Here is a 25,504-nt window from a genome sequence, read left to right as displayed (position 1 = left end):
GTTTTTTACGTTCTACCAACAGACGATGTCCTCTCGCGAGATCTCATTCCTTGACCTAAATCAATAGACAGTGTGCACACTCAGAACACGCAACAGTCGTTTCCCATTATTGAGTTTTTCAAATTCTTTTCTGATGAGCATCACGTCTTTTTTATCAAAATGGATAACTCGTTTATTCAAATTAAAAAAGAAAAAAGTAGAATTAAAAAAGGACAAATGTTCCACGTTTCCACTTGGAAAGCTTCCCTTTCTTGCTCTGCAAGAAGTGATTCGAAATATGGATATTCAAGAAGGGTAAGATTTTACCAGTTTGTTTTCCTTTTTCATGATATGAAATAGGAAATGCAAAAAAGGTGAATCAGGAACTTTTTGAAAACTATATCTTTCCAGAATTCGATTGGCTCTAACATCGAGAAAAATGAGATTTAAGTACACGTTTCCACTTGGGAAGCTTCCATTTCTTGCCCTCAAAGAAGTGATTCGAAATATGGATATTCAAGAAGGGTAAGATTTTTGTCATGATATCAGATGGAAAATGAAAAGAAGTTGAATCAGAACCTTTCTGAAAACAATTTATTTTCAGAATTCGATTGGCTCTAACATCAAGAAAAATGAGATTGAATGTTAAGTACTCTCGTCTATCTGTTGGATCCCCAATAGTTAGAATACATGATGAGTTTAGCAATGTCGAAATGAAAGAAGATGTATTTTTATTCAATGGCTTCAAAATCTATAAGAAAGCAAACAACTCAAAAGAAGATAAATATATCAAACGAAGTGAATTAGAACCATGGTAATCTGCTCATTTTCCGAGTTGAAATATCATAAATTTTGGAAAATTTCAGGTTGAATCCAACACTTTCTACGCTTCAAAACACACAGAATATTCTTGTTCAAATTCAAAATACGTTCAAGTGTGACAAATTTGTATTGGTCATTGATTTGAGATGTATAAAAACCACAATTAAAGATGTTTTGAGTATTTCTGACTTTCAAAATTTTGAAACTTTAAACTTGTATAAAGGAAAATTGGATGAAGAAGATATGAACTGTTTGATGGAAAATGCGAAGGCAGATCAGGATTTACATATTTACGCGGAAGTTCCGGAGAATTATTATCATAAGAATGTGAGTTTTCAATATGTTTTTACCATAATCAAATTGATGTTTTTCACTTCAGATGTTGAAATTTTATGATATAGTCTACGAAGACGCCCGCTTCGTCAAAATCGAACATCTTCTCACAATCAAAGACAATTATATTATCGACCTAGGGAAGAATAATCTAACTCTCTCAGATATTAACACATTCCTCAAGTATTGGATCAACTCAGAATGTGACTTATTCAAAATGATGACTATAAAAACTACAGAAGAAACTGGAGAAGAAACTGAGGCAAATTTGGATATTTTATTCGATGGACTAATTGTTTTGAAAGGTTTTCGATTCGGATGCGCATCTTGGTTATGGTTGGTTTTTTGATTTTTTTAAAGTTCCGTTTTCTTTTGATATTTCTTCTACTATAATGATTTCAATTTTCAGCGCTGCGAAATCAGTCGAATCGAGAAAAACTCCTATTTTATGTTTTGAATGGTACGAGGATGAAATTTCATTGTTCGCCCATTCGATTGAAGAGCGTCCGAAATGGATCCGATCCGATAATCCGATGAATGAGGATCGACTGGAAGAAGACGAACCTTACGAACCAGAGTTTGAGATATTGAAAGTACTGGAAAAGAAGAAAGATCTGGAAGAAACGATGAGAATCGAAGAGAATAACGAAAGAAAATTGGAAACTGAGAATGAAATCGAAGAATTGGATCTGCAACTTTTGGAAAAAGGAGTGAGAATGGAACAGGGAAGACATGTTTTCGGGAGTGTTTGAATATATTTTACCTTCTTAATCCTTGTCGAGATATTGTTTCCTGAAAAATTGATAATTAACCAACAATTTATATAAATATTGTTGTGCCAGCGAAATGTACAATGAATACAAGGTTTGCATATAACTTATAATACCTCTCTGAACTGAGAAGTGGGCTTAAACATGAGTTTGAAAAAGAAAAACGAAAATGAACCAGTGTGTGGGCGTAGGGAAAATACCAGAAAAGTAGAAAACGGGGACGAATTGGAGGAAGAAAAAGAAGAAAAAGGATATAATAGGAATAGTTTCAAATCTCAAAAACAGATGAAAGGAGCAGCAAAATTGGTAAATACCCATGATTTGTGTGTCGAATCGAGTTTTGAAACAGAACAATTAAAAAAGGAAAAAAGAAAATGAGTGAAACTTGATAAATGAGGCAGATGCGAAAGAGGAAATTAGAATATGTAGAAGAGGTAGATTCAGTCGTCGCCTGGATGTTCGGGACAGCAATTTTTCCGTTTGAACCAATCATCGATACATCTGGAAATGAAATGTTTGTGATTGTTCACAAAAACCCGAAAAGTAATATCAAAACTGCAGAATTTAGAGTTTTATACATGAAAAGTTGATATTTTCAGCAGATTTTTGGTCAAACTCACTGTTTATGATAAATGCAGAGACACGGTAATCGGGCAATTTTGTGTCCCGCTTCGAGATCTTCCAGACAAATTGAGCATTCTCCTTTGCATTCTTTCAGCACGTCATCTGGAAAAATATGATTTATTGGATAACATTTTGAGAGAGCATAACTTTCTCTGATCACTTTTAAAACAGTTTCGCAAGTTTATATTAAAAGAGACAACATAATAGCTTCAATTTTTTAATTCATAGGTATCAGCTCTTGGAATACGGCCAGTTCTATTTAAAGACGTATTCTTTATCATGAGTTTTTCTCTACGAGACCATTCTCAAAACGTTGCTTTCGTTTTTAAAACAGCTATATTTCCTGAGCGGGTTGGAAAATTAACGAAATTCTATAGATAATTTCGAGAAATTCGGCCAATTTTAATCAAAGCCGCAACGTTTCAGCAAGGGAAAACACTTGAATTCTCATTTTTTCGCTGAAAATCCGTGCTGCAACTGTACATTTTTCTCAAAACCCAAGTTTTTGTGGTATTCATTAATGCAAAATCACCCACCATTATATGTAATCTTGGGTCTCGTCAAACACATAACTAAATGAATATCCGCATCGTCTGATGGTACAACTTTGTGGCAAACCGGACATTTCATGTCTGAAATTTAAAATTATGAATAATTTTCAATTCGAAATAATCAGAGAACCCGTCCTACCCATCATAAAGACGGGAACCGATCGACGACTGTGATGACCGTGTAGACGACCTGGACGAACATGTAGACCTCGCGAGCGACTGGAAAAATTTAGATTTTATTTTTTAAATATTCAAGATTTAAAAAAAAAGAAATTACCCTCCATGAACAGAATGCGATGGACCTGCATCGTCTTCCGACGCGTTCGAATCTGATGATGAGCTCAGAAAACGAGCGTTTCGCATTGTCTGCAAATCAGAAATACCATAATAAACAATATTGACAAGCGGTAGTATGGAACCTGCATAAATTCGGCGGCTGTCATGACATTTTGTCGTTGTGACGATGAGTTGTGAGAGGAAACCTGCAAAAATTCAAAATTTTGAGTTGATTTTCGAAAATTTCACTATCGAAACCTGGGCCGTATCAACCGAATTGCTTCGAGGTCTCTCTTCGGTGACTGATGACTGTCGACCGCCCATCTCTGTGCCTCAAGTCTCTGTCAATCCCCCCGGGTTGATGTTCTGAAAAATCGATGATCACGTATTCGATGTCATATGGAAAGCAGAGCGGTTCAGAAAAGATAAGAGAATAGGCAGACAGCAACGAATTTGCGGAGGAGAACATGACAAAAAGGAGGGAAAACAAGAAGTAAAAATTGATGGGCAATGCATGAAGAGTGTGTTTCTATTTGCGGGAAAGTATAGTGACACTGATAATAATTTTGAAATTCGCTGGTCAACTGCTGCTCCTCTATTAAAAATATTTTCTTTCTGCCGTTTTTTTTTTCGAAAATTGAGAGAAAATGAAGCTCGAACGGGTTTCAGGTTTTATAGCGCATTCGGTTTTTCAGTTAAATGTTTTTCTTTGATCATGATTTTTTTCAAAAAACTGAAAAATACCATCTCGTAAATCAAAACGAAAAACAACGCAAAATGAAATCAGTTCCAAATGTTTAGCTACTTTACAAGAAACCAATTTCGTGGGAATTGATATTCGAAAGGCAGAATAATGGCTTCCAAGCACATATTTTCCACTTAAAATTCTGTTTTATAGTCCTAACATCACCAAAATAGTGGAAAAATATAGTTTTTTTGCTGAAAAACCTTCTTTTTGCATATCAGACTAGTTTCTTTTCAAATAAGCTGAAAAATACAAACACTCATTCGATTTCTCTCTGAAAAGCACACGATTTCTCTTTTACATTTCTAATTAAGGGAGGTCAGTCACAGTTATATTAGAAGGGGATTAATGAAACGGCAAAATATAACGTAGAAATTGGTGAACGCAGAGAAGGATTCTCGTTTTTTTCCTCTTTTCTTTCCAAATGATGATGATGATGGGGTCATGCACAAAACGGGCTGCTGTCGACTTGCTGTGTCTCCGCTGCCGAGGTGTTCATTGATTCGGCGCCCAATGATGAGAGAGACACGGAGAGTTTAGAGATATCGAGACGATTAGAGATTATATGAAGCATGTGAGACGCAGTCATCGAGAGACGGTCACGGGGGTCGCGGGCACCAGAAGATGGACACTGACGGAGGAAAAATATAAAAAGAGGGAAAAAAGAGGATGATGGAGAGAGAGTATTTGAATAAAATATATTCATGAGATGAATATAACGTCTCTGGAATTTTTATTTTTCCGTCCGAAAGCGTCTGTGATAGTAATAAGAATTAAATTATTTTTATGATAAAAACCAAAATAGTGAGCACAAAAACTGGAAAACCGTGGTTTCATGACGAAACATTGTGCCTCGTCATTAAAATGACAATTTTAAGTCTCGCACACAGAAAAATGACAAAGATTGCCGGATTTGACAGCGAAGTTTAGTTGTTTCGCAATTAATGTCTGTCACAAATGTTGATAGGATTTTATTTCAATTTACTGTAATAGTGCCAGTACTCGATGAAAATTTTCAGGCTTTCGTCTTTAGTGTCGATTTACGGGCTTTTGAAGGTATTTTATTTAAATAATTTCAGCAAAACTGCTGTGATTACAAATTTTTGGAAAAAGAATACAAATTTTGTGAAAAATTAGCTCACCAGACTAGAAAAAATGTATTCAAAGTGCAAATCATCTCCGTGGTTTTTTCTCTGCGAAGAAATAAAAAATTGGCAGAAAAAGTCTCGTTCGTCATCTCTCATGCATTCAAAATGATATGACATATTAAGAGTGAGGAATGATTTTGTTGAAGGGAGAATAGATGAGAGGGATCAACTAGAAATCGAATTTTGATCCGAATGAATGATATTGAAAACGAAAAATTTTGGAGAAACAAGGGAGAGAGAAACCAGAAAAATCACGAGGAGAGAGGAAGAAGTGAGACAATTTAAAAAGTGAGAGAATTTAAAGCACGAGGAATGAAAAAATAGAAAAAACAAACTGTTTTTCTCGATAAACAGAATTGATTTTTAATTGCAAAAATAGACAAAAGTGCGCGCTCAAATTGCGAAAAAGGGCGGAGCCTCTTGAAGAAGGCAGAAACCAATTCAGTTAAGAGCTATGGGACGGGGAGAGAAAGACTCATAAAAGTTGTACTAAAAGGAACAAAAAGTGCAAAGTCGTCAGGAATCTAGAGTACTTGACAGAAGTCGTTGTTGAGGATTTCAGAAGATCTATTTTTGAAGAAGAAAAAGAAAGAAAACGAGGTTTTTTGTTGCAAGAGAGCGGGATAGGGACAGAGCAAAAATAAAATATTCAAAAGAAGAAGAAGAAGAAGTTCATCTTCAAAAAGTTTTTGCTTCTTCCTCACCCATTCTTCTCTTTTCTCAACACTAGAGTTGTTTATGAGGAACGGCTGTGACTGGTAACTCGTACACCTGGCGTTTCTCTTTCTCTAATTCTCTTCATCTCCCATACTCTCTCACTCTCATAATAAAACGGGCGGTCGCCGGGCCGAGCAAAGAGATAACATTTGAATTGTGGAGAGAAGGGCGTCGAAATAAATCATGTGTGAAGGTGTAACTGAACGTACAAAAGAAAATATATGTATCGGGGTTGTTTCGATGCATTACATTACGAGAGGCAACGGTTGTGGAAAGTGGAAATTGAATTCATGCGACAGTTTTCTTTATTGAAACTTTTTTTTTTTTAGTTATTGTCAAAAACAGAAAGAAAACTTAAAATATTGAAACCTGAACGGAAGTTGGAGAGGAAGTTTACATGTCACAGTTTTCAATACTATTTATAAAACATTTTATAAAAAATTATGATGAAAATGAGAGAACTGATACGGAAAACAGTAAAAAAGATAAGCGTAGATGTTTTTCGTTGCTCTGAATAGTGAAAAAAAAACGGTTTTCGACAAAAACTTATTGAAAAAAGATTTTTTTTAAGAGAAAATGATGATATTCGAAGAAACGAAAATGAATTACAGTAGTCTCCGTAAATTGACACTAAAGACCCATGCCATATTATGATTGTCGGGTCTCGAGACGATACAGCTATTTTTAAACTATTTTGGACATTGAACTGAGAATAGTAAAGAATGGAATTTTATTTTTCATTGAATATGAATAGCTGAAGCAGGGAGAAAAATTTCAAAATTTTAACAAAAATTGATTTAGAAAAATCCGTAAATCGACACCAAATGCGCTTGCTTCAACATTTTCGGATCTCCCCTCGACTACAGTAACCTCCTTAAACTATTTAGACATTTTACAAAAAATTAAGAACACTCCAAAAAGTTACCTGAAAAGGGAAGTGATCTCTGACCAACTAAACGTCTTTTCTCTTCCAAGATGACATCAAAAACCATAAATATTTTCAACTTTTCGCCTTTTACTTCATCTTCCAGGAGGGTAAAACAACATTTTTGTCACTCTTCCAACCATAAAAACAAACAACTTGTAAGAAGACATTTTGAACTCGGCAAACACCTTTCTCCGAGAAAAAACAGAGCAATGTAAGAGTAAAGTGGGCGGAGTCTTCTCATGTCATCGGACTATGGCAAATAATGGTAGATATTTAGAGAGTGACTGAGCCCCTCACCACTCATCAAATCGGCATCACATTCTCTCTTTTTTACTAAAAAAACTATTTTCGGAACAATGACTGTCGTGTCGGTTGATACCAAGAGTGGATATATTGAGACTGATAATGATCGTCTCATTATGGTCATTTTGCTCATTTTTCTTCCGGTAGGTCAGAACGTGGGAATGGGGATAGAAAAGTGCTGTAAAGTTTATATAATTGAATTCAGCAAGTCTAGAGCTTCATTTTTCTAGTTGACCACTTTTTTGTGCGATCTCTCGCTGGTCAGTTATAGGCAATTGAAGTCAGAGGAGGTGATATTTTGACCTACCTTACTTTTACGGGGTCTACAGGCCATGGGATGTTTTGTATGAAAAAGTTGTCAACTACAAAGTTGTAGATCCAAAGTTGCTCTATCCAAATATATAAATTTCAAATTTATTCCATCGGGTTTTGATGCTGTAGCTCCCCTTCAAAGTCAATTGAGGTCTTACTGTAGATTCCAAGGTTACTGTATCTAACCAATACTTCTTCATTATTCCAGCCCCTCGCTGTCTTCTTCAAATCTCGTGGATGTACCAGTGCCGTCTGCCTCAATATCGTCCTCTACATCTTCCTTATCCTTCCAGCATACTGTCATGCCACGTGGTTCTGTTTCATCAAGGGAAGAGAACATGAAGTGAGAGCAGAACTCTCACCGGCTCGTCGTATTTAGCAATAAGATTTTTGCGGTTTTTCAGTGATTTTAATGTAAATTTTAAGATTTTGGGTACGACGTTGACCAATACCATTGACAAGTGTAAAATGAATAAATGTAAATATTTCATGAACCCTTTTTTTGTTGGATTTTCAGTGCAAGATGGAGAATATTGGGCGACGGAGATTCTGAGCAAACTCTTTGTTTCGTATTTGAAAATTGTAAAAAATTGTAGATTTTTGAAAATTGAATCATTTCTGAGACCAGGACTTAAGTTTTAATTTCCCCACATTTTCACGGATCTTCCGGTTGGCTCAGTTTTAGAGGCGAATATCTCAAAAACTAGAGAAGCTATCGAAAAGTTGCCAACTTCAAAAAAAGAGAGCTAAATCTGTAAATATCAAAAATACAAATCTGGAAGAATTCGACCATTCCCGACCATAGAACCCACTCTCAAAGTTTATCTATTTTCAACTTCGTAACCAGTTTATTCAATCTTCAGTCTCTCTTCCAGTTCTCTTTCTCTCAAATTTCCAATATTGATTTGGTTTATTCCTCAACATTGTGATACTGTAACAGCAGAAAAATTGACTTGTTAGTCAAATTTCAAACATTTTCAGAATCCCAAGACCCCTTTTTCTTCATAATTATATTTTTCTTCATAATTATATAGACTAATTGGCTAGATGCTCGGATGGTTATTTAAAGAAGAAATTCTCATACCAACTATTTTTTGTATATATTTCAAGAAGCATCATAATGAATTTATGTACATCTATAATATATTACAGAAACAACTTGGAAATGTCAACGCGCATTCAACCGCCACTAGGTCCGAAGAGTACTTAACTTGGAAACCGTGACAATATTTCTGTAAGGACATTTCCCAGAGAGTTATAGTAATTTTATGTGAACATGTGAAGAATCGCACTATTTTGCACTTCGTCGATATGTAACTTGCTAGAAAGTGTCAGTGCAAAAAAGTTGTCAACTATAAAAATGAAGCTCCACTCTTAGTCTGTTTCCCATAAAAATATTTTGTGGGACAGATATTTTTAGTATGACACACTGTCAAAGTTGGGCATTCTCAACTGAAAAAGACCAAACTTGAAATACTTTGGAGCGGTACAGTAGACAAATTAAAAAAGGATTCGTATTGGTCATTGCTATCTGAAGAGTTGCATATCAAAGAAAAATCTTCATCTAAAATCCCAATTTATTACACAGCATCCAACTGATAATCCTTTCTCAATTTCTTCTTATCAATACAGTCATCCATATCTAGAATTTCGTGGATTTTCTCAGGGAGGGGTTTTCCCTTCAACTGGAAAATAGTATTGAGCATTCCTTGATTCTGAATAGAAAGAAGACGTCTCCTCTCCCTTTCAAGTGAGCGTGAGTACGCCATATGACGCAGCCAATCATCTCTTTCTCGGACCATTTTCTCTAGCTGACTGATTCGAGGCATTAGGGTTTGGTGCACTTGACGATGTAAATTTATGATCTTCGAGGTTCTGTCCATATCCTCAACATCCATGGCGTCCTCCAACTCCTTAATCCGTTCAACTTTGAGTTGTTCGTTGTACTTTAGCACTCCTATTTGATGTTTCGAACTAGATAATTCCCTTTCCAGTTCGACGAGTCTTGCTTTTTCCGGTGCAACTTCTTTTGCTACGAGGGCTGTTTGAAGACGACCGACTTCGGCTTCCAACCAATTTGATCGTGTTTCCAGCACCTTTTCATTCTCTTCCAATTTTCCCTCCAAATCAGAGATCTTTTGTATCTCAACACGACATTGCTCTGTCATTGTTCTCAATTCCATTTCCAACTTTGATATTCTTGTATTACTGACACTAGAATCGACATCTTTCCAGTCAATTGAGTTGGAAGAGCAGGATAGTAATCTAAAAACAAGGGAATGTTTCAGTATGAGATGATCTACATTCCTCTGAAACTTACCGGCTACTCGATTTGTCGGGAATTGGTGAACCATCGGATAAAACACTTACTTCTCTGAAATAGAAAAATGAAGAATGTTTAGATTTTCATTTGAAACTTACCTCAGAGGAGATTCTTCTCGAGTCATACAACACTTCATAAAGTGTTCTTTCTTTCGTGGCGAATTTGCTTTTTTGACCACGAATGTACGGTTTGAATTCTCTTCTCTCAAGATTATAGAAGTGGAAGTTTCGGAAGGTTTGTTGATTGGAGTGATAAAATGCAATCCGTAATTTTCAGGCCGAACTTGGATTCCGTCGTTTGGAGTAGACTGTAAAAATATGTAGTTGGAACGGAATATTAACGAGAAAAAAGAATCCTCTATTAGCTGAATTCAAAGCTGAAGGGCATAAGATTAGAGAATTTCTAGATGTTAAACATTTTATTTTTGGCATCATTTTTCGATACAATAATTAAGTTTTTGTAGATTATACAAATGGAGGGAATCTTTAAGAACCAATAAAGATACAAACATTTCAGAACACACTTTTTGAAATGTGTTTTTCTTTGAATATCAACCGTCGGAAAAGAAAACTTTGCCATGCAATAGAAAAAATCGTCCACTCACAGTCTTTGGATTTTTAACAACTTCTTTCAAAGATGATCCCAAACAATTCGTCTGGCTAGTCTCAGTTTCAGTCTTGTCTCCCATAGTCTTATCACTGATCCCAGCCATTTCAGAGTTGCTTTTGTTTGACTTCTTCAGATCCTGAAGCGTGAACTTATTATCTGGGCATTATTTCATCGAATCTCACTCTTTTTCTATTTAGTTGCTGTTTCCTTCTTTTCAATTCCTTCTGTTTCGAATCACCCTCTTTCTGAATTTATTTTTTATAATCGTCTCTTCTCTTGTATCAAACTCAAATTAATTGGGCAGTTTACCTTCCGATACTTCCTTTTAGTTTTTTGATTCAAATTAACACTAATCGCCACAGGCGCATTAATGTTTGCAGACTGCATTCTCGAACCAATATTTCTGTCACTCTCAATACTCTGAACAAATGAATATGCCATTTAGTTAGCTTAGAATGACTTACGACCTTCGAGTGACTGACACTTATATGTGATATGAATATCAAACGAGGGTTCTTTTTTGCACCCAATGTCTCTTTCCGAGATAAAAATAAATTCTATTGAAACAGAATGCCCTTCAAAATTATTTCAATGATAGTCGTGTCACGTTTTCTTAAAAGAACCACATATACAAAACTGTTTCAGTAACTATGAAATCTACAAGTTCACAAGCTTTTAAGAGGTAACTAACGTGACACGACTATCATTGAAATAATTTTGAAGGGCATTCTGTTTCAATAGAATTTATTTTTATCTCGGAAAGAGACATTGAGTATTGAGAGTGACAGAAATATTGGTTCGAGAATGCAGTCTGCAAACATTAATGCGCCTGTGGCGATTAGTGTTAATTTGAATCAAAAAACTAAAAGGAAGTATCGGAAGGTAAACTGCCCAATTAATTTGAGTTTGATACAAGAGAAGAGACGATTATAAAATATAAATTCAGAAAGAGGGTGATTCGAAACAGAAGGAATTGAAAAGAAGGAAACAGCAACTAAATAGAAAAAGAGTGAGATTCGATGAAATAATGCCCAGATAATAAGTTCACGCTTCAGGATCTGAAGAAGTCAAACAAAAGCAACTCTGAAATGGCTGGGATCAGTGATAAGACTATGGGAGACAAGACTGAAACTGAGACTAGCCAGACGAATTGTTTGGGATCATCTTTGAAAGAAGTTGTTAAAAATCCAAAGACTGTGAGTGGACGATTTTTTCTATTGCATGGCAAAGTTTTCTTTTCCGACGGTTGATATTCAAAGAAAAACACATTTCAAAAAGTGTGTTCTGAAATGTTTGTATCTTTATTGGTTCTTAAAGATTCCCTCCATTTGTATAATCTACAAAAACTTAATTATTGTATCGAAAAATGATGCCAAAAATAAAATGTTTAACATCTAGAAATTCTCTAATCTTATGCCCTTCAGCTTTGAATTCAGCTAATAGAGGATTCTTTTTTCTCGTTAATATTCCGTTCCAACTACATATTTTTACAGTCTACTCCAAACGACGGAATCCAAGTTCGGCCTGAAAATTACGGATTGCATTTTATCACTCCAATCAACAAACCTTCCGAAACTTCCACTTCTATAATCTTGAGAGAAGAGAATTCAAACCGTACATTCGTGGTCAAAAAAGCAAATTCGCCACGAAAGAAAGAACACTTTATGAAGTGTTGTATGACTCGAGAAGAATCTCCTCTGAGGTAAGTTTCAAATGAAAATCTAAACATTCTTCATTTTTCTATTTCAGAGAAGTAAGTGTTTTATCCGATGGTTCACCAATTCCCGACAAATCGAGTAGCCGGTAAGTTTCAGAGGAATGTAGATCATCTCATACTGAAACATTCCCTTGTTTTTAGATTACTATCCTGCTCTTCCAACTCAATTGACTGGAAAGATGTCGATTCTAGTGTCAGTAATACAAGAATATCAAAGTTGGAAATGGAATTGAGAACAATGACAGAGCAATGTCGTGTTGAGATACAAAAGATCTCTGATTTGGAGGGAAAATTGGAAGAGAATGAAAAGGTGCTGGAAACACGATCAAATTGGTTGGAAGCCGAAGTCGGTCGTCTTCAAACAACCCTCGTAGCAAAAGAAGTTGCACCGGAAAAAGCAAGACTCGTCGAACTGGAAAGGGAATTATCTAGTGAAACTGCGGTATTTGAAGTAGATGAAGTATTTCCAAAAATAAATATATTTTTTACAGAAATCGACAATTCATATATCGAATTCATCATTTAGTGTGTTGCCCACTATTACCGTTGTTGATGTTGAAAAGTCAAATAAGTCGTATAATTTTTATTCTATTATCGCCGTTTTTGATGAACATGGAGGGCAAGATGATAAATGGCTAGCGACAATGGCTTCTGCGTTTCGGTAAGGCAACATTTAAGAAAAGCGAAAGATAATGTTTTCTATTGGACTGACATGGAATGATCGCGAACTGATGCCACTGGAATAATGCCTGATTCTCCAAAAAACATCATTACCGTATCACCAATAGAAATCAATAATACAAATCCGAAATACTAGCTTGCAAGATTGCTCCTTCAGACTATTTTCCTGGAAAATTTGCGCTGCCAATAGGCCTCCAGACACTCACGTCTCCGAATCTGAAGCTCTTATGAATCATCTCAAATAGTTCTTCCCTCTTGACTCATGTCTCCTTATTGGAGACTTCAATCTTCCGAAGTCACCTGGGGACCCAACCCTAATTCTCTCCACAAGTTTTTCCAGCGCTTCCTGAATTCTTGTGGGGTTACCCAACACGTCACTTTTCCCACCAGACTCTGCGCAACCTCTTCGAATATCCTCGACCTCATCATCTATTCTTGCGACTTTCCTATCTTCAAACTTGAATAAAACCCACCTTTGGTATGAAAGCTATCGGTACCCTGCAAGCCCCTAAACCCAGAAACAGCCTAAATTTCCGAAATTTTTACTTTAGAGCCTTAGACGCATGTCTCTACCGACTGAGACCTAATCTTCAGTACCCTTTCATCCCCATCTAGTAAGTATGATAAGTTCATCTCAATTCTTCCCTTCTCCTACTCAAAACCCCTTAAGTGACCCATTCCCGCATCCGATGGAATGCGTAAAGTTCAAACTCGCCTAAAAAATTCAGCACGATATCAGAAAACAATTATTCCGGGAAAACATATACTATCTACCATTCGAATTCCTCTCCAACTACAACACTTGCTCCCACACCTCAATACGCTTCCCACGGTTCCCCAGCTCCCACGGTTCCCAATACGACTTCCGCGTCCCAGGATTTATACAGAAAACAATTCAGAAAATTCGAACCAAAATTTATTTGTTATGAAACTCTTTGGGTCTGATATTCCAAATTAACAAGATTTGAAGAATTCGCGTTTTGGCGAGATAATCCCCCGTTACGGCGAGATAGGCATTTTGGAATGATTTTGGTTCCTGGGTGGACCAAAATGTGAAAAGTGTAGCTAATCGGGTAGCTTCCGACTAAAACCGGGACTGAAGGTGGATCTCTTGTTTCATCGAGAAATTTTCTGTTCTAACAGAATATCCATGAGTGTTTTGCTTTATTCGTTTTATTTTTGATGTTCTGGCCAATTGTTATGGTCATTTACTTTCATCAGTAAACACTGGGATCAAATTATTGATTTTGTGCGTACCAAGGAGGAGCTAATGAGCTATCAACGTTCATAAAATCATGAATTCTCAAACTAGGACGGTGATTTTTTGAGAACACAATGAGAAATTATTCAGCTTTAATTTCATCTCTCATTAAACTATTTTTGTTGAAATTTCAAAGCCGTAGACTACTTTTTTTACGCTCTGGTCCAAATTAGACCTGATCCTCTATTTGTCGGAATATATCCAAGACGGAGCCGGAACAAATACTGAAAGTTTATATTTCAATAAGGTTTTGAATATGACAATACATTCCCTACGTTTTATTTTTCTCAAGACCTGCATTTGCGGGACTCTCACCTTCTTGAAACTCACATAATAGCTTTCCACACACTCTGAAAAAAAAGGTCGCCACCACCGTAAAAATTAAAATTACAATCTGTTGCTTTGAAAGCTTAAAAAACTGATAAAAACTGATAACAAAGCATATGTTTGGATGCACCTGGAGTTCTGTGCCTGAACCAGAGCTGATCCAAACATTGGTATCACTATTTATGCCGCACCCTGTATACAAATGTATAATCAAAAACTGTGTCACCATCCTAGCCCTACCTCTTTCCATTGTTTACTTTAAATCCCTTCAATTTTTCCCAACGCATGGAAACAATCATCCCAGCTTTAAAAAAAGAGAACCCATCACCCCCACAAAATTATCATCCCATTTCTCTCATCGACCCATTGCATTTTTTGTAAGAATTCTCTGCCAACAAACTGGGTCATCAACTCTCCATCTACAAGCACGGATTTCTTGCTCGCCGCTCTTGCCGTAGTTCCCTGATCTTCTCTACGTCCATCTATAAAATAATCCTGAAAGCTTACCATTTTCTGGACATTGTCTTCTTTGTTTTTAGGAAGGCTTTTGACCAGGTAGATCACTTTTTTTAATCAAAAAGATCTCATTCTTGTGTCTGCCAAACGTATACATCTCCTGGTTCGAAGCTTTTCTACAAGAACGCACCTTCTCAGTAATGGTTAACGGACCCCTTGACAATAAAATTTTTCCACTATTTTTCACTCTATTCTTATTACCCCTTCCCTACAAGCCGGTATAAACCTAGTATCCAATGCTCTCCCGTTAGCCCACACTAAAACCTCTCTTGTTAAGCTAGGACCCAAAAATTAACGTTACCCATTTCATGTAGACTCGATCCCCATCTCAAAATCTACAGTAGTACGGGATCTGAGTCTATTACTCGGCTACTTCCCGCAACAGTTACGCAGCATTCACAGCTTTTGCAACAGTTACGCGACAAGATTGCAACAGTTCCACAGCAATTAGGAAAACTCAGAACATATGCAACAGTTACACAGCTTTCACGTCACTGCGACTGATGGTTCCCTTGTTTTTGGGGCATGCACCAGTTGTGCAACAATCTCACAACAGTCGTGCAGCAACTGTATATTCGCTCCAATGCAAATTGGACTTTGGCTGCATTTTTCTTTTTTTTTCCAATGATATTTATTGTCTATTTAACAAGTTTTATCATTTTTCCGACTTATTTTTACTCTATTTTATGAAAATATTATTTTTCAGAAGAAGAATGTGTTTGGATGGCAAAAACGATTCAGAGAGAGCAGCTGATCAACATGATTCGCCTATTCGATAAAAAATTTGGACTTTTGAAGCGTTTTCAGTAAGAGATGATATAAAAATGTGAGTTGTTTCCAACCGAATTTCATTGAAACATTCTTTTTCGGTTCTAGAGTCGATGAGCTTGGGGCACCGGACGTCTACAGATAGTAGGAACTTGGAAACTTCATCGACTGTCGGTCACCATGGAATTTCAATGACGTTTCTAAGTTTTTTGTTTTTGCTTTAATTTTTTTAAATTTAATATTCTTAAAATAAATATTAATAGTTATTTATGTTATTCTGTTCACAAATTAACTATACTGATTAGAAACGAGAAGCAATGAGCGCATGCAGCACGCCGGCAGCACTGATGCAACAACTGTGCAGCATTCATGCAACACTTGCGCGCCTCTGACGCAGCAGGAGTAAACTCTACGAATAACTGCTGCGTTAGTGCTGCGCAACTGTAGCGGAAAGTAGCCGAGTAGCTGACTCATATCTCAAATTCGACCCTCTCATCTCCAAAATATCTTCATTAGCTCAACTCCACTGTAATCAACTTCTCAAAATGATACCATAACATACTCTCAAAGTTGGATATTTTCAACTGAAAACGGCCAAAGTCAATAACCTTTAGACCGTTAAGGTAGATCTCTCGAAAAATTTGCTTTCTTTACTAACCGTAAGAACTGTGATATTATAGAAGCGCTCCTAGAGTCACACTATTAAAGACGCTTTGAATATTAGTGTCGCACCCTCTATTTGAGGCGCCCCTGTAATAGAGGCGCACTTTCAAAAGATGGTTGGAAAATAGAGGCGCATGCGCCTATATTACAGTTTTTACGGTATATCGAAAATGATTCTCAGTTTATTAAAAAAACTGCCTACTCAGGTATTTTTGGGCCATGTGGCCCACCAAATGGGCAGTATGACCCGCCCTCCGCGGGCCATCATGCCCATATACTGGGCCACATGGCCCATTTCGTAGGCGAAGTGCCGAAATTCGGTACGACGCGCGGCATTCAGCTCTCTTTGCTCTTTTCACTTCATCCCAATGATTAACCAGAATACACGTTTTTGTACTTTCTACTATTTATTTGTCAAATTCAAACACAAATTGATTATTTTAATAATTATGGGAAGTAATAGGATAAAGTAAGCTGAAATTGGTCAAACTAGAACAAGAAGAATAGGGATACAGGAAAAGGAAATAACTTTCCGTGAAAACTACAAATATACAAATTACAACGATTAAATGCAAAAAAAAATAAAGATAGAAGAAAATGAGCAGCTGGAGAGCGTAGTTGATGACGGTTATTGTGTTGTTGAAGTCATTTTTTGTTCAGCTGAAATACACCAAATTTAGACAAAAACAAGTAAAAAATACTGTCTTACCTGTGAAGTCGAGTTTAGATTTTTCAATTTCTGTGCGAAATAAGTATAAAAGGACGATAAAATTGAAAAAGAAACGAAATAAATAAGACACATCGTGGCGAAATAACAGAGTGTACAGATCGCGATTTCTCAACTTGTGCCCACTCCGTGCCCACTCCGTGCCCATGCTGTGTCCTTCCATCCTCACCAATCGCCCAACCTGTGCCCACATCCACCAAGTATTTCCTATCTCTCAACCTGTGGCCCAACCTGTGCCCAACCTGTGCCTACTGGGCTATGAGGCCCTTTTTGTAAGCACTGTGCCCTATTCACGGGCCACAGGGTTCAATTGAAAGTTTTGCTGCCCCACCCTTGCCCAAAAATACCTGAGTAGCCAAACTCTTTTTCAAGAAAGAACGACTACTACGATATCTTTTCGGAGATTATTTCCATCTCTCTTCGATATTCTTACAGAATTGCCAAGTCCCATTTTCGCATAAAAAGACCACCAATACTTCTTCCATTCAAATACGCTCATCGTTGGAAACATGACTTCAGCATTTTGAAATCAAAAGATACCCGAGGGTCTATGAAGTATGTTACGACACGGAGCTGGTTGAACGATTTCAACTTCAGTAGTGAGGTAAACATGAATACAGTAGCGAGCGCAAGTGAGTACACTGTTGTACTTTCATGTCTAACTCTGTTCTATTTTGCGTAAACTTTTTTTCGACAACAAGTAGTCGAAATATTCGTCAATGAGAGAAACATTTTTTTCTGAAAAATTTCTATTTTTTATTTTATCGATAATCAATTTATCCGGATCTTGATTTGAAAATTCGAAGCAAATTTGTTATTTTTCTCTTGGAGTTATCGAGTTTTTTTGTTTCAAAATGTTCGTTTAAATAAGCAAAAAATCTTTTTTGGCTTCTTGAACCCTGAGTATCGTGCTAGATCTCCAGATGTCAACAGCATTGTTGTCCGGAATTCCGGGTTTTTTGACATTCCGGTACCGGTTCCGGATTCCGGAAAGTGAAAATTTTCTTTCCGGTTCCGGATTGCGGATTCCGGTTTTTTGAGTTTCCTTTTTCCGTAATCCAGAAGTTGAATATTAAAATTGTTTCGATTGTTTAAAAGACAATTATTGTACTTCTTTTTCGGTTTGATCCTCAAACGTAGTTTTAAATTTCATTTATCATTAAAACACACTCGAAAAAATTACTCTGTTTTGCAAATTTATCGAATTATTCCGGATTCCGAAATTCCGGAATTCCGGGTTTTTTCGTTATTCCGGTTCCGGATTCCGGTTTCCGGAAAGACTTGCTGTGGTTCTTTTTCCAAACCATTGTTTAAAAAATTACAGTTTTGGACAACATAATTTTTTCACTCAAAAGTGGTTTATTCCCATTTTTCACAATTTCCAGGGTATAAAACGAACATACTTTTCAAAAACTGCATACAAAGTGTTTTTTCACACATAATAAAACACATGGACGTATTCATTTTGTTTTTGTTTTATAGCCAGAAAATATTGAAAACTGAGAAAAAAAGGAATAAAAATTAATTTGACTGAAAAAATTAGAACTATTATTATTTCTGAAACTGTAATTTTTCAATGATGACTTGTAGAAAAACTGGAGATACATTTTTGGTACATGTTTCAACTAAGTTGGAACATTTTTTGATAAGTTATGAAGATTTTCCCGAATGCACTACTTTTGACTTCTGGAGCTCTAGCACGAAATTCAGGGCCTAAAAAGTCAATTCAACAAAATTATTTGTTTGCTTGAGTATTTCCCAACATTTTGCAACAAAAAAGTCAATAACTCCAAGAGAAAAATATAAAGTTTTGTTTTTGAAATTTTCAAATGAAGATCAGGACAAATTGATTATCGTTAACATTAGAAATGGTCCTTCTTCAAAAAACTAATATTTTTATTGCTGAATATATCAGCTACCTCTCAAAAAATGATTATGAAAAACGGACACGATTCAGTAGAGTAACACATGAGAGTAGGAATCTGTCCTACTCGGAAATTTAATTGGAAATTTAATTCAATTTCCAGAACCATTTGGAGAGCTTTGTCTATGAGAGAATGTCTATTGAACAGATGATGATACTTATGCTGTTGTCCACAAGGTAAATATAGATTATTCATAACAACTTTAACAGTAATTATTTTTATCTGAAGAGCTGTGTTGCGTAATGGCGTTAATTGTTATCCTTCTCGATGGCAAGATGCAGTGAAAGAGAAAGACTTGATTATCGATGCGTATTCTTGTGCGATGACTAGAAAATCTATAGAAACGGTAAGATCAGAGTTTTGTTTAAAAAGTTCATTTAACATTTTAGTTTCAGAAACTTAACACATATGGAATCACTATTTTGGATCGTGTCGTGTCTGAAATGAGAGTTTGATATGAGAGTATCCATTACGTCTACCGTCGGCCTGCCGATTTCTTCGATGACTAATTAACCGAACTTAATCATTACTATCCATGTAATTATATCCGTGTTTAAAAAATGGCTCTATTAAAGCTTAGATGTCCTTTGAAAACTCGAACGTCCCAAAAAACACTTAGACGTCCCTTGGAAGACTTAGACGTCCCTCCAAACATTCAAACGTCCTTTGGAGACCTAGAAATGCTCAAAAAAAGATTTAGACGTCCCTTGAAAACAAAAAAAAACCAAGAGCTTGCTCTGAAACTTGTAAATACTTATTACCTAAAACAAAAATACCTTAAAGCTTGCTCTGAATTTGCTCTTAAACTCAGTGCTCTGAAAGTAGCGAATTCCTTGAAACAAAGACATCCAGGATCTTGCTTGCACACTTTTCCAAAGTTTTAAGAGACAATGTCAATAATTCTCAAACTGCCCATAGAACACATCGGCCAAACGCAATTAACCTATTTGATTTTTTGATATTATGGATCCATATGATGATGTTATGAAAAAACCGTACATCTTTTTAGGCTCCGCCCCCTTTGACATATAGAAAAAAATCGTGGAAGTAAAAAAATGAATTTTTCCCTTCAACTGATATCTGAAAAAAGTTTAAAAATGAGTTTTAGCCATGTTTTTGAACATTTTTGTGTTGACAATTTTTGAAAAATCTTTTGGCATCAATCAAAAAAAATTGAGTTTTTATAAAATTTACAGTTTTTCGCATGCCCCAACATTTTTTTCATTAGGTTAAAAAAGTTTCTTATTGCAATTTGATTGTCCTTAGACCGTCCAACTTTGAGCCAATTTTTATTCCGATCTGAAGTAAGGTAGGCGTGCATCCCGTTTACCTGAAGACATGAAGGTATGACTACTCCGCCACACCATATCTCGCTAGAGACGTACAAAAAAGTTGTAAACTATAGAAATGTAGAGCTAAGTATGATCTACGTGAACAACACAATTTTTTAAAATTGGATAACAGGGAACCTCGTGACAAAGTTTCAAAGTTGGTCGAATTTTCAGTGAAATCGGAAAAAAAGAAGATATTTTTGAAAAACCAATTTTTTGGAATAATAAGAGTTTAGAAGAGGGAAAGAATAGAAAAAAGGTTTTTGGAATTTAAAGATGTTTCCAATAAAAAATACGGTAAAAACTAATGAAAATTTGTTTTAAAAAAATCAGTTTTTCACAGAAAGCATCTGAAAAACGCGACAATGAATTTTGAGGTCTCATAAGTTCAGAGGAAATGTTTTTAAGGTTTTCATGCTTTGTGAACATTTCAATTACTGCTAAATAAACTTATATACAAAGTTTCTTAAAATTTTGAGACTTTCACTTTTTTCACCATGGAGGGGTGTACGTGAAAATTTCGTGAAAAAACATACATTTTTTTCTTATAAAAAAAAGGTCGCGTAATTTCGGAATAAAAATTGGCTCAAAGTTGGACGGTCTAAGGACAATCAAATTGCAATAAGAAACTTTTTTAACCTAATGAAAAAAATGTTGGGGGCATGCGAGGCATGCGAACTCAATTTTTTTTGATTGATGCCAAAAGATTTTTCAAAAATTGTCAACACAAAAATGTTCAAAAACATGGCAAAAACTCATTTTTAAACTTTTTTCAGATATCAGTTGAAGGGAAAAATTCATTTTTTCACTTCCACGATTTTTTCTATATGTCAAAGGGGGCGGAGCCTAAAAAGATGTACGGTTTTTTCATAACATCATCATATGGATCCATAATATCAAAAAATCAAATAGGTTAATTGCGTTTGGCCGATGTGTTCTATGGGCAGTTTGAGAATTATTGACATTGTCTCTTAAAACTTTGGAAAAGTGTGCAAGCAAGATCCTGGATGTCTTTGTTTCAAGGAATTCGCTACTTTCAGAGCACTGAGTTTAAGAGCAAATTCAGAGCAAGCTTTGGTATTTGGTATTTTTATTTAACTATTTAAATATACAGAAAATGTCACTGGAGGTCAGGTAAAGTCCCTCACGAGACTAAACCTGAGAAGGGAAACCGGGAAATAAGGAATTAAAAAATAGGTGTTGGGCAAGGGGGAGGGAGAATAAAGAAAGAAAAAAAAATCAGAATCGTGCAATATTATTCACAAGAAGAGACTTGAATTCCGATGGGCAAAGGAAATGGGGGACATTAATAGTTAAGGCATTCCAAATAGGTATTACAGTTGAGAAAAAATTAGAGCAATTAGGATTTATACAGATAAGAGACATTGGGCGACGGGAGGAGGAACTTAACCTGACATGGGTCTCAAGACTAGGAAAATATGAGGCGCCGATTATAAGATTGTATAAGAGAAGTAGTTGCGCTTTGAGCCTACGGTGGCGCATAGAAAAGAGGTCAAGTTGGGAGAGGCGATCCGAGTAGGAACAATAAGGTGTGTTACAGCGTTGAAAAATTTTCCGCGAAAAGAATCTGAGAGGAGTTTCGAGCTTGTGCGCTAGTTTAGATGATGGTGGAGATGAATAAACGACGGAGCAGTATTCAACTAGAGGGAGTACGTAAGTTTTGAATAGGAAGATATAAAATTGGGGAGAGTTGGATTTGAAAGATTTCAGTAGTTGTTTTGAACGGAGTAAGGCGAGAGCAACAGCCCGATTAATGTGTCTAGTGAACTTGAGATTAGGTTCTATTAATAAACCTAAATCCCTAACAGAATCAACGGAATCAATGAGGGAACCTCCAATAGTGTACGGGTGAGAAAGGTTTCGAGGTCCGAGACGAAGAAGGGCAGTCTTAGAGTGGGCCAGAGGTAAGGAGTTATCAGAAGCTTTAAGGTATTTTTGTTTTAGGTAATAAGTATTTACAAGTTTCAGAGCAAGCTCTTGGTTTTTTTTTTTGTATTTCTAGGTCTCCAAAGGACGTTTGAATGTTTTGAGGGACGTCTAAGTCAAGCCGGAGAAAGCGCTGAAGCAACAGAGGAAGACGTTGGAGCTGGATTAACGCAAGCCGAATAGTTTGTGGGAAGAAAGTCAAGGAAGCAAAAGCTTGTAAGAGAAGGTGGAAAATTGGGACTTCGAGAGAAACGATGAGAGACGCAGGAAGAAAGGAGGAGAGGTTTAGCAGGAAAACTTTGAGTCACTCTGGAAGTAGCGAAGTCAACGAGATGGTTCAATGTATGAACAGGATGTTGAAGTTTTCAGCATTGCCGGAGCCAAAAACGTTTAATGAAACAGGCGAGTTCAAAGAGTTCAAAAGGGCATTCTTGTTGAAGTACAACCATATCACAGAGAGTGATAACGAGCTGGTCACAATCTTAGAAGAAACCTTATTGAAAAGGGTAGCCAAGTCATTTTTCAAAACGTTACCGAAGAGCTTTTTTACTTGAAACTGTCTCGTGAGGGACATGTTCAAGTCTTCTGTGAATTTTTATAGCCATTTTGTCGTGAAAAAAAAATAAAAAATAAAAAATAAAAAAAAAAGCTACGAAAGATCGATACAGTCGCTGCTCGAAGAGTTTGAACAAAAGCTTCGAAAGCGACAAGGAGATAGTAAGATCGAAGAGCTGAACGAGTTTGAAGTACTGGAGAAGAGGTCGGACCAGAAGATGTGGGAGTATCTCCTGGAGGTAGAGAAGTGGTCGAGGAAGGCGTTCCCGGAGGTGAAGCAGGAGACGATGTCTCAGATGAGAACAACAAAGCTGATGAAAGCGGTGCGCGGAGATGAGACATTGCACAAAATGCTCATAATGAAGCGTTTCGAGTTATCGTTGGAAAAGTAGTACGATCATCTGAAAGATATCGTGCTGCAACAAGAAAACGAACATCGCCGTGGAAATGGTCAGAAGAATGAAAGTTCTGAAGGCTGGCAGGGAAAAAAAGACACTCATGGGAAGGAAAGAGAAGAACGCCCGAATGCTGAAAATGACGGCGAGAAAGATGTGGCGGAAAAAGAATAGTCGTGTCACGTTAGTTACCTCTTAAAAGCTTGTGAACTTGTAGATTTCATAGTTACTGAAACAGTTTTGTATATGTGGTTCTTTTAAGAAAACGTGACACGACTATCATTGAAATAATTTTGAAGGGCATTCTGTTTCAATAGAATTTATTTTTATCTCGGAAAGAGACATTGGGTGCAAAAAAGAACCCTCGTTTGATATTCATATCACATATAAGTGTCAGTCACTCGAAGGTCGTAAGTCATTCTAAGCTAACTAAATGGCATATTCATTTGTTCAGAGTATTGAGAGTGACAGAAATATTGGTTCGAGAATGCAGTCTGCAAATATTAATGCGCCTGTGGCGATTAGTGTTAATTTGAATCAAAAAACTAAAAGGAAGTATCGGAAGGTAAACTGCCCAATTAATTTGAGTTTGATACAAGAGAAGAGACGATTATAAAAAATAAATTCAGAAAGAGGGTGATTCGAAACAGAAGGAATTGAAAAGAAGGAAACAGCAACTAAATAGAAAAAGAGTGAGATTCGATGAAATAATGCCCAGATAATAAGTTCACGCTTCAGGATCTGAAGAAGTCAAACAAAAGCAACTCTGAAATGGCTGGGATCAGTGATAAGACTATGGGAGACAAGACTGAAACTGAGACTAGCCAGACGAATTGTTTGGGATCATCTTTGAAAGAAGTTGTTAAAAATCCAAAGACTGTGAGTGGACGATTTTTTCTATTGCATGGCAAAGTTTTCTTTTCCGACGGTTGATATTCAAAGAAAAACACATTTCAAAAAGTGTGTTCTGAAATGTTTGTATCTTTATTGGTTCTTAAAGATTCCCTCCATTTGTATAATCTACAAAAACTTAATTATTGTATCGAAAAATGATGCCAAAAATAAAATGTTTAACATCTAGAAATTCTCTAATCTTATGCCCTTCAGCTTTGAATTCAGCTAATAGAGGATTCTTTTTTCTCGTTAATATTCCGTTCCAACTACATATTTTTACAGTCTACTCCAAACGACGGAATCCAAGTTCGGCCTGAAAATTACGGATTGCATTTTATCACTCCAATCAACAAACCTTCCGAAACTTCCACTTCTATAATCTTGAGAGAAGAGAATTCAAACCGTACATTCGTGGTCAAAAAAGCAAATTCGCCACGAAAGAAAGAACACTTTATGAAGTGTTGTATGACTCGAGAAGAATCTCCTCTGAGGTAAGTTTCAAATGAAAATCTAAACATTCTTCATTTTTCTATTTCAGAGAAGTAAGTGTTTTATCCGATGGTTCACCAATTCCCGACAAATCGAGTAGCCGGTAAGTTTCAGAGGAATGTAGATCATCTCATACTGAAACATTCCCTTGTTTTTAGATTACTATCCTGCTCTTCCAACTCAATTGACTGGAAAGATGTCGATTCTAGTGTCAGTAATACAAGAATATCGAAGTTGGAAATGGAATTGAGAACAATGACAGAGCAACGTCGTGTTGCGATACAAAAGATCTCTGATTTGGAGGGAAAATTGGAAGAGAATGAAAAGGTGCTGGAAACACGATCAAATTGGTTGGAAGCCGAAGTCGGTCGTCTTCGAGCAGCCCTCGCTGCAAAAGAAGTTGCATCGGAAAAAGCAAGACTCGACACACTCGAGAAAATCGACAAAAAAAAGATGAAGAAGGATTAACGGTCGGATGATATGTAAATGATAAATTGGAATTTTCGATGTTATTTCATTGATATGTAACTTTTGATGAAAGTGACAGAGGACAAAACTGGACATAGTTTATAACTTTTTTCTAGAATATCTAGAAATAATCGGTAAAAAGCATCTGAACTATCATGACTTAAATAATATTCGTGCTAATTATCAGCTCATTTGACAACAAAATCTCTGAGAAATCGCATTTTCTAATTTTTGATGAAAGTAGTAGAATCCAAAACTGAACATACGTCCATCTGTTGTTGTTCTCAGAGCTCTCTGATTTTTCTGGAGACCTCTATATTTTTTAAAATCTTCTACTCGGAAATAGAGCCAAAATTCAGTCAATTGTTGATCTTCTTTTGGAATGCAAATTTGAACTTTC

General features: G+C 36.2%; 6 protein-coding genes across 6 annotated transcripts; 4 read left to right on the top strand and 2 right to left on the bottom strand.

Annotated features, from left to right (window-relative positions):
* Positions 1–277: 277 nt before the first annotated feature.
* GCK72_000863 (uncharacterized protein) lies at positions 278–1,886 on the top strand (the record flags this gene model as incomplete). The annotated part of the gene is made up of 6 exons (XM_053722720.1): positions 278–294; positions 391–504; positions 584–793; positions 846–1,128; positions 1,181–1,470; positions 1,544–1,886. The coding sequence occupies 6 exons, from the start codon at positions 278–280 to the stop codon at positions 1,884–1,886; spliced, it is 1,257 nt and encodes a 418-aa protein (XP_053591365.1).
* Positions 1,887–2,344: 458 nt separating this feature from the next.
* On the bottom strand, positions 2,345–3,679 carry GCK72_000862 (uncharacterized protein; the record flags this gene model as incomplete). Its single annotated transcript, XM_053722719.1, has 7 exons — positions 2,345–2,405; positions 2,525–2,630; positions 3,065–3,160; positions 3,219–3,298; positions 3,357–3,445; positions 3,499–3,561; positions 3,614–3,679. The coding sequence occupies 7 exons, from the start codon at positions 3,677–3,679 to the stop codon at positions 2,345–2,347; spliced, it is 561 nt and encodes a 186-aa protein (XP_053591364.1).
* A 3,570-nt stretch (positions 3,680–7,249) lies between these two features.
* On the top strand, positions 7,250–7,887 carry GCK72_000861 (uncharacterized protein; the record flags this gene model as incomplete). The annotated part of the gene is made up of 2 exons (XM_003096556.2): positions 7,250–7,339; positions 7,717–7,887. The coding sequence occupies 2 exons, from the start codon at positions 7,250–7,252 to the stop codon at positions 7,885–7,887; spliced, it is 261 nt and encodes an 86-aa protein (XP_003096604.1).
* Positions 7,888–9,088: 1,201 nt separating this feature from the next.
* GCK72_000860 (uncharacterized protein) lies at positions 9,089–10,543 on the bottom strand (the record flags this gene model as incomplete). The annotated part of the gene is made up of 4 exons (XM_053722718.1): positions 9,089–9,773; positions 9,829–9,882; positions 9,930–10,138; positions 10,436–10,543. 4 exons carry the CDS (start codon positions 10,541–10,543, stop codon positions 9,089–9,091), a joined length of 1,056 nt encoding a protein of 351 aa, XP_053591363.1.
* Positions 10,544–11,528: 985 nt separating this feature from the next.
* Positions 11,529–12,822, top strand: GCK72_000859 (uncharacterized protein; the record flags this gene model as incomplete). The annotated part of the gene is made up of 5 exons (XM_053722717.1): positions 11,529–11,636; positions 11,934–12,142; positions 12,190–12,243; positions 12,299–12,599; positions 12,649–12,822. The coding sequence occupies 5 exons, from the start codon at positions 11,529–11,531 to the stop codon at positions 12,820–12,822; spliced, it is 846 nt and encodes a 281-aa protein (XP_053591362.1).
* An 11,202-nt stretch (positions 12,823–24,024) lies between these two features.
* On the top strand, positions 24,025–25,104 carry GCK72_000858 (uncharacterized protein; the record flags this gene model as incomplete). Its single annotated transcript, XM_053722716.1, has 4 exons — positions 24,025–24,132; positions 24,430–24,638; positions 24,686–24,739; positions 24,795–25,104. 4 exons carry the CDS (start codon positions 24,025–24,027, stop codon positions 25,102–25,104), a joined length of 681 nt encoding a protein of 226 aa, XP_053591361.1.
* Positions 25,105–25,504: the final 400 nt, after the last annotated feature.

The sequence above is a fragment of the Caenorhabditis remanei genome, chromosome I, assembly GCF_010183535.1.
Source record: "Caenorhabditis remanei strain PX506 chromosome I, whole genome shotgun sequence".
Classification (NCBI taxonomy): Eukaryota; Metazoa; Nematoda; class Chromadorea; order Rhabditida; family Rhabditidae; genus Caenorhabditis; species Caenorhabditis remanei.
The sequence above is the reverse complement of the archived record's forward strand: the minus strand, read 5'-3'. Positions and strand labels throughout refer to the sequence as shown.